Source organism: Danio aesculapii, chromosome 25 (genome assembly GCF_903798145.1).
Source record: "Danio aesculapii chromosome 25, fDanAes4.1, whole genome shotgun sequence".
NCBI classification, from domain to species: Eukaryota; Metazoa; Chordata; class Actinopteri; order Cypriniformes; family Danionidae; genus Danio; species Danio aesculapii.
The window spans coordinates 11,662,613-11,682,638 of NC_079459.1; the positions used below are offsets into that span (position 1 = coordinate 11,662,613).

The 20,026-nt window shown below is 35.4% G+C and overlaps 1 protein-coding gene and 1 long non-coding RNA gene across 6 annotated transcripts in view; one reads left to right on the forward strand and one right to left on the reverse strand.

Moving 5' to 3' along the window:
* dapk2b (death-associated protein kinase 2b) overlaps nucleotides 1-20,026 on the reverse strand; it is a 191,620-nt gene that overhangs the window by 40,175 nt on the left and 131,419 nt on the right. For all 4 annotated transcript variants that reach the window (XM_056451598.1, XM_056451600.1, XM_056451596.1 and 1 more), the window contains one exon: nucleotides 8,928-9,066. In XM_056451598.1, the coding sequence (XP_056307573.1) occupies nucleotides 8,928-9,066 (139 nt within the window). The remainder of the gene's footprint in view (nucleotides 1-8,927; nucleotides 9,067-20,026) is intronic.
* On the forward strand, nucleotides 14,230-17,308 carry LOC130219272 (uncharacterized). 2 transcript variants are annotated; one of them, XR_008836046.1, is made up of 6 exons: nucleotides 14,230-14,497; nucleotides 16,092-16,149; nucleotides 16,238-16,336; nucleotides 16,453-16,616; nucleotides 16,705-16,800; nucleotides 16,974-17,308. It is a non-coding gene; the product is annotated as an uncharacterized LOC130219272 (long non-coding RNA). The 2 variants fall into 2 exon arrangements; XR_008836045.1 differs by lacking the exon at nucleotides 14,230-14,497 and having other exon boundaries at nucleotides 15,820-16,149.

The following is a 20,026-nucleotide window of genomic DNA, read 5'->3' on the forward strand; positions in this document are numbered from 1 at the left end:
TTATACCATCAAAAAAAACAATGCACTTAAATAGGAGACAAGTATTAAATAATAAATATTATTTATTTAATGCCTAAAAATGCGTTTGCGTGATTGTCATCATGGGACAGTGTGGAGGATGGAGTCGCGCACCAAGTGACCAGGGGCCTCATGTATCAATGCTGTGTACGCACAAAAACTTTGCGTACGCCAGATTTCACGCTCACGTTTGGATTTACTAACGAGGAAATGAACGCGAGAATGTGTATTGGTCCACGCCAACTTCATGTCTGGCGTACGTGCATTTCTTGTGTGTGTTTGTTTTATTTCCATTGGAGACTCCTAGAGGCAATTGTGTTAAATTGCACACTACAAAGTATCTTTGAGCTGTGCAATGGCAGCTGTATGGGACGGGATCATCTGCATGTCTAGCAGGTATATAAGGTTTCCATACTCTCTAAAAAATGCTGGGTTGGTTTTTTTAACCCAAATGCTGGGTTGAGACTGCTAGGTAACAAAAGTGGGTTGATTTAACCCAATTTGGGTTAAAAATCGGTCTTGATCTATAACCCAGCAGTGCTGGGTTGGGAACGCAGACATGAAAGAGAGCACGCACATCACGTCTGCATGCAGGCACATCAGCGTGAGAAACCACCATTTTCTTTCGACTTTCGAGGGAAGCGAGCGAAATTCTGTCTTAGACATAAGTTGTTTAGTGTGTATTTAACAAATTTTATAAGAAATAACACACTTAGTTTACTGGATAATGTATATGCATGTGCTTTTTAAAAAAAAAACCTAACGACTTAGCATCACGGCTAACCTGTGATTGCCCCACGGCCGAACGTTGCTCCGCCTCATGGCTGACCTGTGATTGCCCCATGGCCGACCTGTGATCGCCCCATGGCAGAACGGTGCTGCGCCTCACGGCCAACCTGTTGATCGATGGAAGGGAAAGCGCGTGTGACATCGGAAGGAGCTTGGAAAGGATAAGGTAATTTTTTTAATATTACTTTTGTTTACGCAAAGTCCCTTTGTTTTATAGTCTTTGGTATCTACTTTTAGATACGGTTAACGGTTAATTCCACTGTGTTAGATACGGTTTTGATACAGCAGAGTTTACTTAACTAATCTGATGGTATTTTGTCAGCACATAAAGTTACACAAAAACTTCCCGCTCTGCTTGTAAGGTACATTTTGTTTAACTTAGTTGTACATTCGACAGCAAATGGTGCTAAGTTAATTTACAAATTGTCAGGCTAAATAATAATAATCCGATAACGTTAAGTGGTTTGATGTAACGTTAGGCAGGAATGTCTGAGCTCAGGATAAAGAATGCTTGAAACAAATGTTAAGCTTGTTCATTTTATAAACACCACACCAAGGATAATTAGGATAATTTAGGAGCTTTTTATTGAAATAAAGTGCCCTTTGAATGACACAGATTTTTCTATGTAGGTTAGGTAATGGCAGTACGTACAGTAATTTGTGATCTTTCTGAGGTGTAAACTGTAAAACAGTAAGTAGTATTTTTACTCTTGTACTTCTTAAATTTGTTCATTGATTTTTGTAACAATACTTTGATGAATAAGAGTATTAAATTCAGCTTCTCTAACAATGTTTTTTTTTTTGGTCAGAACATAATAAATTTCCTGCTCTGCATGTACATTTTGTTTAGCTGTACATTGAATAGAAAATGTTATTAATTTACTATGAGCATTTTACATTCTTGACGTGATTTGATCTTTAATTAATCCTGTGTGTATGGTTCATTTGATGCAGACGGGAATGCCTGAGCTAAGGCTAAATCCAACCTAATCATCTTCAACTGCAAAAATATAAAGTTTGACCACCATTTTATGTGACACCCTGGGTTATTATGATTATTTAGAAGTATTTTTGTGATAAAGTGACTTTTGGCTGACATGATCTTTTTTACTTAATATTGCTAAAATGCTTTATCTGTTAAATCTGTTATTCTTTTTCAAATGGATAAATGCGTGAAAACCAAACTAAAAGAATAGAATCTTAAAGAGTTAATCCCCACAATTGAAGGTATGTAATAATATTTTACTTGGTTCATTGTAATCATTAGGGTTAGGGGTGTCAATATTATTATTGTTTCTTCGGTGCACCGCAATGCAGACGCGGAAAATTCAGTATCAGTATAGTAATAATCATAACCGGTTATTATGTACTGACGTCATTTATCTCATATGCGCTCTGTCACGAGGGAGGCGAGCGCAGGTATTTACAACACTACAGGCGCCAACTACTTAAAAAATTCACTGTGTGTGTGTTTTCTGGAAAGTCTTTCACTGGCACTTACAGCAGAAGCCCCTATTTCTCTGCGATTGAGGGAATGAAAGTACTCCATTTCTCTCTCTCTCACTGTGGCCCATTTCACCTACTGGCGTGATTTTTCCTCTCGGTTGCTGGCGTGACGTTTTCTCCCCTCTCTTTTCCTCTCGGCTGTATGCATTCCCGAATAAATTTCCGAATAACAGCGCGGGAGCTGTCGGTAACTCTGGTGTAATTTTAACAGGAGTGTGCATTCTCGCAATATCGCTCCCGAGTGAGTGAGCAAGCAAGCGTGCGCGGCGTGTGTGTGTGTGACAGTGCGCGTGTGTGTGCATGCGCGTGTGTTTGTTTGGTGCTGTCTATGTTTGTGTATGTGTGAGAATGAGAGACAGTGTGGTGCTGTGTGTCCATGTGTGTGTTTATACAGACAGCTTGTTATAGCCACCCCCCAAAATACAACACTGTGTATGGAAAGCATCGTCCATGCACCGTGATGCACCGAAATATCAAATTGAACCGAATCGATGGCATGATAATCGTAACCGAACAGAACCGTGAGACCAGTATAGGTTCACACCTCTAATTAGGGCTGCCCTTGTGTAAAGATTTGGTTGACTTGTGATGTTCATTTGAAGCATTTGTTGAATGATTACACATTTATTAATTAAACCACTTATTCATTCATTCATTCATTCATTTTCTTTTCGGCTTATCCCCTTTATTAATCTGGGGTTGCCACAGCGGAATGAACCGCCAACTTATCCAGCATATGTTTTACACAGCAGATGCCCTTCCAGCTGCAACCCATCACTTGGAAACATCCATACACTCTCATTCACACACACACTCATACACTACGGACAAATAGTTAGTCAATTATTAGGCGGCAGCCCTAGTAATCATTAGCCACTTCAACACATTAAACTGAGAGATTAAAAACAAATGCCATTTTGTCTTTGACTGGTTAACTTTCAAAATCTGCTGTTCATTCAACCATTGGCTTTCTCTTGTTTTATTTTTAGCACAGGAGTGAAGCTTTCCTCGTCTTTAGGTCAATTTGATAACAATTCAGAGGGTAATGATTCAATTAAAAGTTTCTTGACACATAATGATGCATGTAATGCATAATGCTTTTCTTACAGTTATTCTATTAATAATAAAATATGTTATTATTATGTTTGTTATTAGGGCGGCATGGGGGCGCAATGGGTAGTGCTGTCGCCTCACAGCAAGAAGGTCGCTGGTTCGAGCCTCGGATGGGTCAGTTGGCATTTGTTTGGAGTTTGCTTGTTCTCCCCATGTTGTCATGGGTTTCCTCCGGTTTCCCACACTGTCCAAACACATGCAATGTAGGTGAATTGGGTAAGCTAAATTGTCTATAGTGTGTGTGTGTGTGTGTGTGTGTGTGTGTGTGTGTGTGTGTGTGTGTGAATGAGAGTGTAAGGGTGTTGCCAGGTGATGGGTTGCAGCTGGAAAGGCATCTGCTGCCTAAAACGTAAAAGAATGGCGGTTTTGTGAAAGTTGTGATGTGGTCACAGCTATGGTTTATATTTCTGAAATTTTTAGTGATACGATGCTTTATATTGATAGTGAATGCATTAAACTCTAGATGGCCTGTAAGTTTAACATGAATTGAGAAAGCACTGGGTACCAGCTATGCATTATTTCCATTAAAGGGGAAGTCCACTTCCAACAAAAAGACTCACACATAATGTACTCAACCCCTTGTCACCCAAGAAGTTCATGTCTTTCTTTCTTCAGCATTAAAGAAATTGATTGTTTGTTTTTTTAGGAAAACATTTTAGTATATTTCTACATCTCCATGGACTGAGATGGTACCTCAATTTTGAACTTTCTAAAGAAAATTTGAATGCGGCTTCAAATAATCCCAAATGTGGTTGCAATCATCTGAGGAAGAAGGGTCTTATCTATTTTCATTAAGAAAATACAATTAAAATACTTATTTCAAATGCTCATCTTGCCTTACTTTCCCTGAACTCTGTGTAAAATACAGTCAGAGTGTTCAACATACCCTAACTGTCTTGAGGTAGAATACATACAGTTCAGACGAGGCAGAGCACAAGACAAGATGAATGTTTGACATTGAAATGTATTTAAATTGTATTTTTTAATGAAAAAAAAGAAGATTGTTGTGATATATAAGTTCCTTCTTTCTCATCTGGGATCGTTTACAACCACATTTGTGATAATTTGACGCGGAATTTAAACTGCATTTTGGAAACTCAGGGCAGCAGATCAGTCCATTATATGAATAAGAAAAATGCTGCAACGTTTTCATAAAGAAAACATAATTTCTTTATGAATGAAGAGAGAAGGCCATGAACATCTTGGGAGGGGGCACATTAAGCTGACATTATTTAAAAAAAAATCCTATGGCAACCCTGTTGTTGCATTAAGTCATGTGCACCTAGGCCAAAAAGTGCAGCATAGTGCCATGGTCAGTGGTTAACTAATGCCAACTCTGGCTGATAGCTTGGTGTGTTATGACCTTAATTGCTTCTAAAGGTATTTTAGGTGTTCTAAAATTTACTCTAAAATATTTAAATTTTACACTTTTGAGTTTTTAATTAATCTTAATGAATTTTATTTTTCTTTTTTCAGATTGGGACCAATATGGCTGAGTATCTTCATCCACTGAATTCAAGAGTCCATTGAGTTTCCTTATGTTCTCATTCTTGGAGACCACCACTGCTTTCAAGCCTTTGCTATAATAAATGGCACAGCACGTGAGCAAAGTACATTACTTGGTACAGTGGATGTTTGCTTTAAAGCATTCTACATCTTTGTTGTGAACTACCCCAAGCAGTGTTCCCTGGTGTGGCAGACTGTGGTGTATGGACTTCCTGGGGAGAAGACCCTGGCAGTAAGTGTTCTGCAAGTATTAATTTTTGCAGACAAACGGTAATTATTATTACTGTGACCTCACCGCTTCCTTGGATTCTGTGTACTTGAACTTGTACACCATCTAAATACAGTTGAAGTCAGAATTATTAGCCCACCTGTTTATTATTTTCCTCAATATCTGTTAAACGGAAAGAAGTTTTTTCACACACATTTCTAAACATTCGTTCATTCATTTTCTCTTCAGCTTAGTCCTTTTATTAATCAGGGGTCGCCACAGTGGAACGAACCGCTAACTTATCCAAAATATGTTTTACACATTGGATGCCCTTCCAGCTGCAACCCAGTACTGGAAAACACCCAAACACTCTTGCATTCATACACATACACTACGGCCAATTTAGCTTACCCATTTCAGCCATACCGCATGTGTTTGGACTGTGGGGGGAAAAAAAGCGCCCGAAGGAGACTCACGTGAACACGGGGAGAACATGCAAACTCCACACAGAAACACCAACTGACCCAGCCGAAGCCTAAACCAGTGACCTTGTTGCTGTGAGGCGATTGTGCTATCCACTGCGTCACCATGAAACCCATTTCTAAAGATAATATTTTTATAACTCATCTCTAATAACTGATTTATTTTATCTTTGCCATGATGACAGCACGTAATATTCGACAAGATATTTTGAAGACAATAGTATTCAGCCTAAAGTGACACTTAAAGGCATAACCAGGTTAATTAAGTTAACTAGGCAGGTTAGGGTAATTAGGTTATTAGGTAGTTTGTTCTGTAGACTATCGACAAAAAATATATATAGCTAAAGGGGCTAATCATTTTTACCTTAAAATGTTTTTTTTTTTCTAGCCAAAATAAAACAATTAAGACTTTCTCCAGAGGACAAAATATTTTAGGAAATACTGAGAATTTTTTTTTTGCTGTGTTAAACATCATTTGGGAAATATTTAAAAAAGAAAAAATAAATTCATAGGGGGGCTAATAATTCTGACTTCAACTGAACTTTAAAACTACAGTTACATTACAATCGATGAATTGTACTGCAATGAATCCTACTGTGACCGTTTCTCTCACATGGTAACTTGAAGCTCATGCATAAATATTTGTGCACGTTATGAAATGTTTTCATATTTTAAATGCATATTTTCTTGGAAGTAAATTTGACTTCAGTCAGTTTGATTTACTTTTATTATTCTAAATATCTTTTTCTTCTACACTATAATTACATTACAACTAATGTTTCTTACAGATGACTCTTTTATATCTCAGGATCTATTGATGTTTGCACATGATTGTTCAAGTAAAAGTTATTAAATGTTTTCCTATTTTAAATTTGTTTTTAAAATGCTTCCATCTTCAGGTTTCATTTTTACTTTTCCATCTGTTTTTTCTTCTAAACTGCATTTACATTACACTTGATCATCCTTACTGATGATTCCTTTATATCTAAGTATGTATTGATGTTTGCACATAATTGTTAAAGGGAAAGTTATAAAATGTTTTCTTATTTTTTCCCAATATTAAATTTGTATTTTTTTTTCAGTCTGTTTGATGCCTTTTCATTATTACTTTCACAAATTTTTTTCTACATTGCAGTTGATAATTTATATGAGGATATGTTGATGTTTTACAAATTTGTATTTTGAAGTTAATCTTTCTGACTTACATACTTAATTTTATTCTCTACTCTGCAATAACATTGCAATTGATTCTTTCTGATGATTCCTGATTTATGCATGATGTAAATGTTATGAAAAGTTTTCATATTTCAAATATGCATTTTTAAGGTAATTTGTCTGACTTCAGTCTGATGCATTGTTACTGACTTTAGTCAGTGTTTCTGTGATACAGTTTGATATATTTACATTGGATTGCATTTCTCAACTCCTAATGTCCTAGTTAACACACTCAGTACATTTTTTAACACATCCCATAATTTCTAAAATATCAACCTCTACCAAATGGTTGATATGTGTATTTATGGTAAAAGTACCAGAATTAATACATCTACACTGAAAATATGTAAGACCAATTTATTTAAAAAAATATTCAATATAAAACATTTTGAACACTAAATTATCTTTATATTTTAATGACTTTAACAGTCATTATTTAAAACCGTAAAACATGGTCAACCATTTGGTAGAGCAGTCAGTCAAAGGGTTAATGCTGAGGTGCAGATGGGAAAAATGTCTTAAATTCATTTGGAGACATTTTTTATCTTTAGTCATAAATAAAATTACATTACTGAACTATGAATTGCTGTATTGTTTTTATTTTTGTTATTTTAATCACCAATTTCTAGATTAAATTTCAGACCCATTTTGGGTTACAGTCAACCCAGCAGTGTAGTAATTTTTAACTAAAAAGTGGGTTAAAAATCACAACCCAGCATGCTGGGTTAAACGTGTAACCCAACTTGTTGGGTTAATGTAACCCAGCGTTGGGTTTGTCCCTTTTTTACCCAGCGTTGGGTTACCAAAACAACCCAAGTTGGGTCATCTGAAGATGAATTTGCATATGTGTATCGGAAACATTTCCATTCAATAAATGTGCAAATAAAATGTGATGCTCAAATGCGCTTAACACAATACACACATTTATTAATCATTCCTACTTGTCTTCCTCGTGATGAAGAGTAGGCAAAATCTTATATGTAATGGGGAAAAAGAAGATTGAGTTCATCAGACGCTAGATTCGAACCGAGTTCGTGATTAATAGTGTCAAAACATGGTACCATGCGCTTTACGAGCTACACCACTCACACTGCTGAAATGTGCTCTCTTTAGTTATTTTATCTCTGTCAATCAAACGGGACACTACAAAACTACCTTTACATCCACTATTTCTTTTTTAATTCCTTCACAGTAGGATGTTCAGACCCTACTGCGTTAACCGCTTCAGCTAAACTCTTTCACTCTATTTTTTTCATTTGTTTTTAATTCTGCAGGACAAACTTTCAAATAACACCGTTTATTGCCGATCTACCACCGAAAGAAGCACCCCCAATTCACACTCTGTTCAAAGTTTCTCTTTTTGCTTGTGCTTTTGCCATTGCTTTTTCATTTGGTTTTGCCAAAGTAGAGTCATTACCATATTTATTAGGGGGAGGAGGCAGGGAGGGGTTTTGCGCTCGTGCACGTGCGCTCAGTTTCATGTTAATTCGGATGCACAAAGAGAATATGCATGGGATTCAGTGTACGCACTGTTTCATACATCTGATTTTTTTTACTGCGTACGCACATTTACATCTTTGTCCGTACGCAATGTTTTAGTATGAATTCAACGCAAGTCTTCGTACATGAGGGCCCTGTTCTCAAAAAAGAACACAACCTCTGCAGTTTGGCAGTATTTCCGGTCTGCATCCCCGCTGCTGTACCGCAGGAGCTGGTCGCTCACTCCACATTAACGTCGCCCTTTAGCATTTTGCATGCTTGTTTGTTTACTGTAATTCTGAGAGATATAGTATAGGAATATCAACAGTTTTTATGTAACTTCATTAATGAATGATGTAACTGGATGAACATGCATACCATGCACACATTCCCAAGAAATAGTACAAAGGCTTTAGAAAAGTTAACAGGTGTATTGTCATGCAAAATTTAGATGTTTCCATGCAATCGACCCAATTGTTCTTAACTAAAGTTCAGTTTAACTAAGTTCATGAGGAAGAACTAAACTGTTGCCATGACAACCATTATAGATGCTTCTGCAAGGCATTTATATGAATCTATATTTCTGAGACAGTCATAGACAAAACTATTACCTTCAGGTCAAAATGTGCTATTTTCTTGAAGTGCAGATACTGAACTCCATTGAGAATCTGTTTGATGAATTCAGTGGCTTCCTCTTCACAAAGTGACTCTTTCTGAGCCAAGAAGTCAAAAAGCTCACCTCCTGAAACACTGAAAAGACATTTTCAATTGGTTAGAAATGGGTTACCAGTCTAACATGAAACCAAAATAAATAATTTTGCCATGACAACTCTTTGGAGACACAACTCTGCTCTTGAAAGATTTAGTAATGAATATGTATATGAAAACGATGATGTCTTTGCTCTTGGATGGGAGCAGATAACCCCAGCAGCAAATGTATATACAGGGGGAGATGGGGTGGTGTAGGAGATTATCTAAAATTGCACTATAAAAATTGCTAGTGCAAACAGTACTAAAGTATATTTAAATATGTTGAAGAGAAAACTGCTGAGACTACTGAGGCGAAAGCAAACAATAGGCTAGGTATAGGCTAAATGGCTAGACAGGACATAAAATATATATATTTTATAATCCTAAAAACCATTTTATAATTATTTAATAAAATAGTTCTTTAACTTAATTTGTTAAGAAACCTTTAGGGTGGCAGGATCAATGATGATAATTATTTTATTACAAGTCTGTAAGACTTATTTGAGTTAATATTTAGGTTATTTAATAAAATAAATCATTTAAATCGTTCATCGAGCTGAATGCAATAAATAGTCTGTATAAAAAAGGTTGAAAATAAACCAGTGCAAACAAGCCAGCCTTTATAACCAGATTATTTAACAAACATGATTACTGCAGTAAAATGTATGTAGTTTTTTAATAAGCATGATGTGTACAAGATAGAGAGGGTATAAAAAGTTAATTGTTTGTTTTGAAATTTGAGAATCGGAAATTGTCCAATAATACACCCGAAACACACCAATCACTCTTCAGATGCTGCATGGTCTGAATCAGTCGTCTGATCTCGAAGCACTGTCGTGGTACTTTGACACGTGGCGTCGGCACAGCCTTAAGCTACGATCACACTGGGCTTTGTGTGTGCGAAATTCTGTCGCGCCGTGCTGCGAAAAGGGGTGGGGTTAAACAAGATGATTAGACATTAAAAAAGCGAGGATCAAAACAGGACCTCTCTGGGCAGAAATTTAAAACATGGAGCAATCGCTGACTTTTTTAAATGTCAAATCATCTTGTTTAATCTCGCCCCTTTTTGCAGCACAGTACGACAGAATTTCGCACACACAAAGCCCAATGAGACCGCAGCTTCAATCCAGACAAAATTTCTAACCAGCATGCACCGCTTTAAAACAGATTTCGATCGATCTGCGCAGCGCTGCATAAAGTCGAATGCACCTTATCACCCCATTCACATGGGGCTTCAGCGTCAACGCTTGACAGAGGGCGGATCTGAAGTTGGGGCTGATGCAATCATCATAACAGCGTCAGCCAATGAAATTAGTTAACAATAGGCCACTGCCTGATCTGGTGTATTTGCATTCAGCGATCTGATTGGCTGACACTGACGGATCCACAATGCAGTTCAGCAATGCCTGATGCCACCCATTCAAAATGAATGGGAAGCATTGCAGCTGACACCTTGTGTGAATGGGGCGTATGTGTTGCGTTCACGTAGTTGTTGTGTCATGTAATGTCCCATGTGTTTGTTCCATGAGCTTCTGCTTACGTCATGCGGGTACTTTGTTCAGTTTCCGGCCATTCATCAGATTCATCAGTTCCACCTGTGTCGCACCCCTGTATGTATTCAGTTTAATCATGTCTTGTGTAGTTATACCCCTGAGTTCAGTTTATCTATTTTCCTAAATTGAATTACCATCATCTCCTGTGTTCAGTTCCTGTTCTTGGCGTGTAAGGGGTTTGTGTAAATACCATAAATATGTGTTTTTTTTTCTGTGATCCATTCCTGTGATCCATGCGTTTGTGAGTGGGCAACCATGACTAATATTATTTCTAGAATCACTAATATATATATATATATATATATATATATATATATATATATATATATATATATATATATATATATATATATATATATATATATATATATATATATATATATATATATATATTTTTTTTTTTTTTTTTTTATTTATTTATTTAAATATACATACATTTATTATTTCCCCCCCAACTTCTGTTTTACTGAGAGAAGATTTTTTCAACACATTTCTAAACATAATATTTTTAATAACTCATCTCTAATAACTGATTTATTTTATCTTTGCCATGATGACAGTAAATAATATTTTACTAGATATTTATCAAGACACTTCTATACAGCTTAAAGTGACATTTAAAGGCTTAACTGGGTTAATTAGGTTAACTAGACAGGTTAGGGTAATTAGGTAAGTTATTGTATAATGATGGTTTGTTGTGTAGAGTATCGAAATAAAAAATAACTTTAAGGGGCTAATAATTTTGACCTTAAAATGTTTTTTAAAAGATTCAAAGTTGCTTTTATTTTTACTGAATTAAAGCAAAAAAGACTTTCTCCAGAAGAAAAAATATTATCAGACATGCTAATACATTATACATAAATGATAATTCTGACTTCAACTGTATATATATATATATATATATATATATATATATATATATATATATATATATATATATATAATGTATATGTAGTGATTTTGTTTGGACTGTTCCAGTGAACTTTAATTTGTTTTTATTAATAAATAAATTTATTTTCTTATTGTTTTAATTTTCGTCCAAATAAAATGATTTATTACCTTATAAAAATATATGAAAAACGTTTACTTTTTGTTTTAAAATCAGTTTTACGTTGAGTGATGTCACTTCGACACATGCGACTGAGCAGCTGATCAGGAGGAAGCTGTTTCACAAGCAGCCGGTCGGCGTGACTTTGAGCTCGTCTAGTTGGAGGGAAATTTAAATATGATTAAAACGTTTGAAATAGACTGGCGGTTGTGCATAACAGCTCCGTGAATGGATCAGAGGAAGGTAGGTGGGGAAATATGAATTATAATGAGTATTGGATTGATAGTAGTAGAAGGAGAAGGAGTGGTAATGTTAGGATGAGTGATAAAAACAATAAAAGAGTAAGAAGTGAAGATGGAGAAGAGTCTGAAATAGATGATGAAAGAATGGACTCTTTTCAGAAAGAAATAGAAGAGAGGTATGAAGTGGTGATAAGGTTTAATGGAACGAACCAAGAGATTATAAAGAAAGCAAACCCATTTGGGTTAACAACCAGCCTGGCAAATAAAATAGGGCAGATAGAGTATGCAAAAATCCTTAATGATGGTAACATACTTATAAGATGTGCTGATTCTGGACAAATGGAGAAAGCCCTGAAAATTAAGGATGTGGTCAAATGTAAGGTGGAAAATACAGCTAGGGTGGGAATGGGGAGGAAAAGTGTAACCAGAGGGGTAATCACAGGAGTATCATTCAGTGTAACAGAAGAAGAAATGAAAAAGAATATAAAAGGAGCAAAAGTGGTGAATGTTACAAGAATGAAAACAACAAGAGATGGAGAAGTTAAAGACAGTAAAACCGTGTTATTAGAGTTTGATGAAGTGGCAGTGCCACAGAAATTTCTTGGATTTGTGAGTTATCCAGTGAGATTGTATGTACCAAAACCATTGAGGTGCTATAACTGCCAAAGGTTTGGGCACACAGCAAAAATTTGTAAAAGGCAAAGAAGGTGTGCTAGGTGTGGAGGGGATCATGAATACGGAAACTGTGGAGTAGGGGTTCAACCAAAATGTTGTAATTGCGGAGGTGCTCACAATGTGGCATTCAGTGGATGTGAAATAATGAAGAGAGAGACTAATATACAAAAGATTAAATGGAGAAAAAAATCACATACGCTGAAGCGGTTAAAGTGTCAGGAGAAAAGAAAAACAAAGAAAATGAAGTGGTTCTGGAATCTCAACAACAAGACAAATCAGAAAGAATCTACGTCAAAAAAATAGAACTAGTAACGTTTATAGCAGGAGTGATAAATACAGCAGAAGTAAAATCAAAAAATGAGAAAATACAGCTGATAGTAAAAGCTGCTGTCAACCATCTTGGATTAGTTGGACTGACATGGGAAGAGGTGAGGGAAATCCTTACGAATCAGTCAAGTCAGGAAGCATCATGTATTGGGTAGTAATATTAATGGTTATAATCTTACAATGGAATGGTAATTTTAGCTATTGGACAAGAATTTAAACAGTTTAAAAATGAGTTAAATGAGGAACCAGATGTGATATGTATACAAGAAACATGGCTAAAACCTAATTTAGATTTTGTAATACATGGATATATAGTTAGAAGAGACAGAAACAGTGAGGGAGGTGGAGGAGGATGTGCAGTTTTCATTAAGAATGGGATTCAGAATAGAGAAGTGGGAATAGGTGAGGAACACGAGTACATAGTAGTAGAGGTATGGGAAAATGTGGGGTAATTAGAATAATTAATTATTATAATCCATGTAAGAAGCTGGAAATAGAAAAGCTATTAAATATAGAGGGACAGGACAGTCATAGGGTAATATGGTGTGCTGATTTTAATGCCCTTAGTTCAATGTGGGGTAGGACACATACAGATGCTAACGGTAAAATAGTAGAAGAACTGATAGACGAAAGAGATTTGGTGTGTTTGAATGATAGTAGAGGAACTAGAATAAATGTAGCAACAGGAATTGAATCTGTCTTAGATTTAACATTAGTAACTAGTTCTTTGTCGGGAAGTTGTAAATGGGAGGTGTGGACAGCATCTACAGTAGGAAGTGATCACTACCCAATAATAAGTTCAGTAGGTGGGAGATCGGAAGTGGGGTTAGATTATAGAATCCCGAAATGGAATTTTGGTAAAGCAGACTGGGAAATGTTTACAAAAATCACTTGTGATTTAATGATAAGGATTGAAGTTCAGGATGATATAAATGTAGTCAATAATCAAGTTACAACAGCAATTATTAGGGCAGCAGAGGAAGCTATCTCCAAGAAGGAAACCAAGAGAAACCGGAAAATTGTGCCATGGTGGAACGAGGAATGTTGGAAGGCGATAAGAGAAAGAAACAAAGCTTTTAGAATACTAAAAAGAACACATAATTTGCAACATCTCATCCAGTATAAAAAAGCTCAAGCAGTAGTCAGAAGAACAGTACGTCAAGCAAAAAGAACAAGTTAGAGGGAATTTTGTGAGGACATAGGCAGAACTACACCAATACGCTTATTTCACGCGGCCGCCATTTTAAAGAACCAAAGCGAGGCTGTGGTGCACTGTAAACCCTAATGCTGTAACTAATTAATTGAACTGAGTTGTATTAACTTAAATCATTAAAATTCGTTAATCTTAATTAACCTAGATGAGTATTTAGAACTTTTTCTTATTTTTGAGTTTGTAAAAATTAAATCTTTCAAGTAAGGTGAACGATTTTGCTGTGTTTAATTTATACAAAATGTCTCTTTAAAGTTTCATTAACTCAAAATCTTTCAGCCCAGTGATTTTGCGTGTGACGTCATCCAGGTTCACGTACGTTCTCGTGCTTCATTCGTTTTTTCAAGATGGTGGATCGGCCTCGCTTCACACTACAGTAAGTAAACTATTTACAAATCCAAGAAATATTACATTTATGTTTTAATCAATATAATCACAGTAACAGTTCAATGTAATGTAGAGTTTGTCTGAATGCGTTTACATGTCGTGCATTACAGAAAACGTGTTTAGCCCCACTTGTTGCTAACCAACGTTAACATTACTGTTTAAAAAAATTTGAATCAGTGCAACGTTAGCGTTAGTTGTAATGTGTTAACTATGAATTTTAACAGTGTTATAAGGACAAAAACATTTGAAATCGGCAGATTCAATGTTTAACATATTTTTAAATCTTGGCGCGAGCATGCGTTTAGGTTGTCATGGTGACGCGCGCTCACACAACCGCACGTCATGGCACTGCGCTGAACTCTGTCCAGACTGTGAATGTGGTATTATCTTCGCGATCTGTAGGCACTACGGAAACGAAAGGCGCATAATCATAACTCAAATAATCTCCACCTAAATACTGAACGGTATTTTCTGATGACGGGCAAAAACTTAGCCTCAAAACGTAGCTGTCTGTCACACACAGCTTGTTGCATGCTGATCCATACACGAGAGCCTAACGGAGAACATTTAAGCTGTGCTCCTCACCTGAGCAGGTACAGAGCAGAGCTTCATCTCACACTAGAACATTGAGGTAAAGTTGGTTTTATATTCATACATTCGTCCAGTAACAACTTGTGACTCTCTCCATATGTCGTTTACCATGGTACTTTGTGTATTCGGTCTGAAATCACATACAAGTATGACATGAAAACAACATTAACGTTACACTTAATGCACAATTTTTTTGACTGAACAATGTTGTACTTTGAAAGTCATTGGCTGCTAATATGATTTTACTATTTAGAATATGCAAAAACTACTTTTCTGAAATTATATTATATTATTAAGGAGAAAGTCTGAATGTGTAAATATAAAACTAACTTTACCTCAATCACCAGTACTGATCAGCACTGATTATTTCCCTGCGGTCGAGAAGACATCTCTGCATATCAATGATTACCTGATCAATGCGATCAGTTAAATGATTTTAAATGTCATTTAAGTCAAACATATGTTAAAGGTATGGTAAACGTTTTTTTTTCCCATCTATTTTTTTAAATATTTACTCTGGAGAGAATATATATAGCCTAAAAACAAAGTATGCCTATCTATAACACAGTAATACAAAGTAATTAAAATTATTAAATAAAATATTAAATAAAATAATAACAAAACAAATATTCTAATCATCCAGACGTGGTAAACAAGAAATAGTTTTTCTGATGTGCAAATTTTGCAGCTTAAAATATATTTATATCTTAAATATATATATATTTTTAGGCTATATATTTTTTACATCATTAGACAATAAGGTAAGTTTTGTTATTTCTAGCGTTTAAAAACAGGCCTTAAATTTATTTGTCGTCCTATTCAGTTTTCAAAATTTCAATACTGTTTAAGTCAAATCCTTGTTCATCGAATCAAAGCAACTAACATGATGATCAGCTCTATTGCTAACCGTTTTGGGGGTTGACGTTAGACATCATGCAATTGTACTACTTCCACTCTCACCTGAATGACACTGTGACGTTGTGTACATACAGAATTGAAGGTCGGTTGTTGCTGACTACAGAAAGATTCCTATATGGAGGCATGTAAAAGGTGGGTAAAATATTCATTTTGTACTACTATGCCTGGCATATCCAGTTAAAATAAATATCACAGTGTATTTGCAATGATACTTTTGCAGCAAGGAAAGTGAAACTTCAGCTAGACCTTGAGTTCAGTTTACAATACGAAGATCCTGATATCAACATCTGATCTGATCAACACCTGATTTTCATCTGAGGTAAAAAAATAAATAAGTAAATGAAACATAATAATAATATTAATATATTTTTTCTAGCATTATATATTTTGTAGTGTGGGTTTGTTTTATGAAATTTTCTCTTGTTTTTTTTTTAGCTGCAGAGTACCAACATGTTACAAATGAGAATTTTCCCCACAAATTCTTTGGACAACCGCACCACCACCTATTTCATTTGATGACAATTTTAAGGCAAACAGCATCCAAAACTGACAAGACAGCAGATACCCTGGCTAATCTTTTGAAGGTTTATAATGAGCAAGTATGTTTAGGGTCATGTATTAAAGTATTAATTAAAATATGAATGTATATTTTATTTAGATTTTTTTTCTTAATTTTTGTCTTTGCAGGAACTGCATGATGTCAGTTCATGATGGACTACTGTTATCAGAGGTCTTTTGGTCTTGCTGCGTGAGCGTGACTGGGGATTCTTTAGGACCACCCTGGTAAGACTTCATTCATTCTTTTCACAATTAGGCATGTTCTATTGAAAAAATGAAAGTTGAGGAGCAATTTTTACTTAACATATTTGTAATCATGACTTGTTGATGAATCATGTAAAATTGGCTCAGTCATATTGATATTGTCCTAACATTAATATCATTGAATTATATTTTAGATTAATAATCCTGAAGCGCTGACTGAAGATGCTTTATTGGCCCTGCAGTCACTGAGGGTCTCTGCTGTCCTGAAGAATGAATTGGACACCACCCACAGCACACTTCCAGACCTTTTTTGTCTTGTTTGGATTAATGTATGCTCTTCACATAATATATAGTAAAGGACTTTGAACTTGTACAAAAAGTTTTGCTTGGCATGGATGATAGAAAATAGAAAGTCGATTAGCATAGAATCCTTAAAGAATGAGTTGATGTAGAGCCTTTTTTTGTACTCAATAAAGACTGTCACTGGGGTAGTAACTTCAAAACATGTATGTACCTTTAATTGGTAATGGTGCATTTTATTATATATATATATATATATATATATATATATATATATATATATATATATATATATATATATATATATATATATATATATAGGGATAGATTGTCTAAAACGTAAAATTCTGTCATTTACTTACTCTTCACTTGTTCCAAACCTGTTTGAATTTCTTGCTTCTGTTGAACACAAAAGTTATTTTGAGGCATTGACTTTCTAATAGGAAAACAAATACTGTGGAAATCAGTGGTTCCAGATTTCAGCTTTTTTGTCAAAAATAACCTTTTAAGTGTTCAACAGAAGAAAGAAACTCAAACAGGTTTGGAATAAGTTAGAGTAAATGACAGAATCATAGTTCAACCAAGACTGAATATTTATATATATATATATATATAAACCATTTGATAGTTACTGTGCCAATGACTTTTTTTTCTAAACAAGAGTCACTTCACAGAATGTGCACTTATTCTTTATTAACGAATGCTTTAAGACTGTACGTTTCGTAGTTCTTATTAATCTTATTATTATTATTTAATTTTGTCAAACTTATAGTGTTTTTTCTTGAAGCTTTTGTTTGATATATTTGCATTTTGGGAAATTCTTATTAATTTCAGAATAGTGTTTATTTTAAATCTCCTAATGTCTAATTGTTTTTATTGTTTCATGACATTTGTAATTGCACAGGAGGCACATTTGTACTGTTGGACATTTTTTCTTTAAAAATAAATGTCTAAAATGGTATTGTCTGTGTGTTTAAAATTACAGATGTATTTTGATAGATTTATGGGGTTTAAAGATTAAAATTATGGCTAATTTCATTTGTGAAACTGAGATGGAGAAGTTAATTTAATAAAAATGCTATCAAAATGTATGAGCTGGGTGACTTGAGTATTTAAAGTTGAAGGAAATTAAAACAATTAGGTTAATTACTATTAAAATGTATGAGCTAGGTGACTTGAGGATTTAAAGTTTGGACAAATTAAAACAATTAAGTTAATTGCTATTAAAATGTATGAGCTGAGTAACTTGGGTATTTTAAGTTATGAGAAGTGTCTTGCATGAGTTCAACAAACTCAAAACTTGATGTTTCTGTTTACTTAAAATAGAAAATTTCATAACTTAAAAAATTTGACGTAACTGATTACCTCAAATTTTTTGAGTTTTGTCAACTTATTCGGGATTACAGTGTGGGAAGAAACGCGAAAGTATAGGACCAGTACTGTAAACATTGCAGTGACATGCTGTGGACTACAAACCTCCAGCTGTTGCCAAGATTTCAAAATACAGATATGGTGTAAACATCACTTTAATATCAGTCAGTACGTTTAATTTAAACAATTAAAAGCAATTTAGCATCAAACAACATCACAAGCTCTGTAAGAGTAATATGCTCAAGTGTCCTCCTAGGCTTCAGTTCATGGCAGCAGGTAAACAGAGGGGACACTTCCCTGCTTCAGCCTATGTAACTTGGTGAGCGATAAACACTGCAGTCCTCTGTAGCACACCCTCGTGTTGTCCCGGTACTGAAGTTTTAAAACAGTCTAAGTCCCGCTAAGTTAAAATTGAAGCGCCGCTGAGCGCGGATGACTCGACTGATCTTCACGGCTGCTTCGCGATCCAGTCTCCATGTATCTTGTGTTTGCACTCAGTTTACCGCTCTTCACCCAGTGCAAACACAGATACACGGAGACTGGAGCGCAAGCGCGAAACAGCCATAAGGATCAGTAGAGTCATCAAGCAGATCGCTTGGCTGTGTTTGTGCTCAGTAAACAGCGGAGGGTGAACTGATGACACCTTCTTGGCCAATCACAAGCATATCTGTTGAGCACGTGAACACAATGGCCAATCAGCGCTGTTTTAAGAAAGCCATCAACAGTGCTTTAAATGTTAGCGGGAAATTGACAAATTTTCTTTTAATTCAGTAACGTGACAAGTCTAATATAGTGAAAGAATCAGTTCATTAACTTGAGTTTGATAAATGGCATCTAAAACGTGTGTTTGGGAAAGAAAACGTTAGCTAACTAGTGCCGTTTCCCTTAACTTAGCTGAAAATGAGCTCTGATATCCCTTTATATTTTCACCATTCATTCAGAACGGACCTTCGGGTCACTCAGAAGGCGGTGAAATGATAAATTTGTGTCTCTTTCTATTCGCTGATAAGATATACAGCCAAGTACACAACGTTCTAATGTAACTCCCAACGATACTTCCGGGTTTCTTCCCACCGCAGCCTCGATTTCGCTTTTAAAAATGGCAGCCGCATGAAATCAGTCTATAGGAGAAGTATGGGGAATGATAAAAAGGATGGGAGGAGACAGAAGACAGTGGGAATACCCAATAATAGTAACTGAAGAGAAAATAGCAACGTCAAATAAGGAAAAAGCAGAGATTATAGCGGAAGCATTTGTTAAGATACACAGTTCAGAAAATTTATCAGAGGAAGGGAGGAGAAGGAGAGCAGTAACAATGAATCAGCATTTTCAGAGACTTAATAGGAAGAAAGAAACAGGAAATGAATTAGATGATCCGTTTACATTGGCAGAGATGGTGAGAGCAATTAATAAAGCAAAACCTACATCTCCAGGAAAAGATCAAATATGTTATTTAATGCTAAAGAAGTTAGAGGAAAGGTCAATGTTAAAGCTCTTAGATATGTACAATAAGATATGGAAGGAGGGAAAGTTACCTGAAATCTGGAAGGAGGCAAACTAAACCCACAAGTTATAC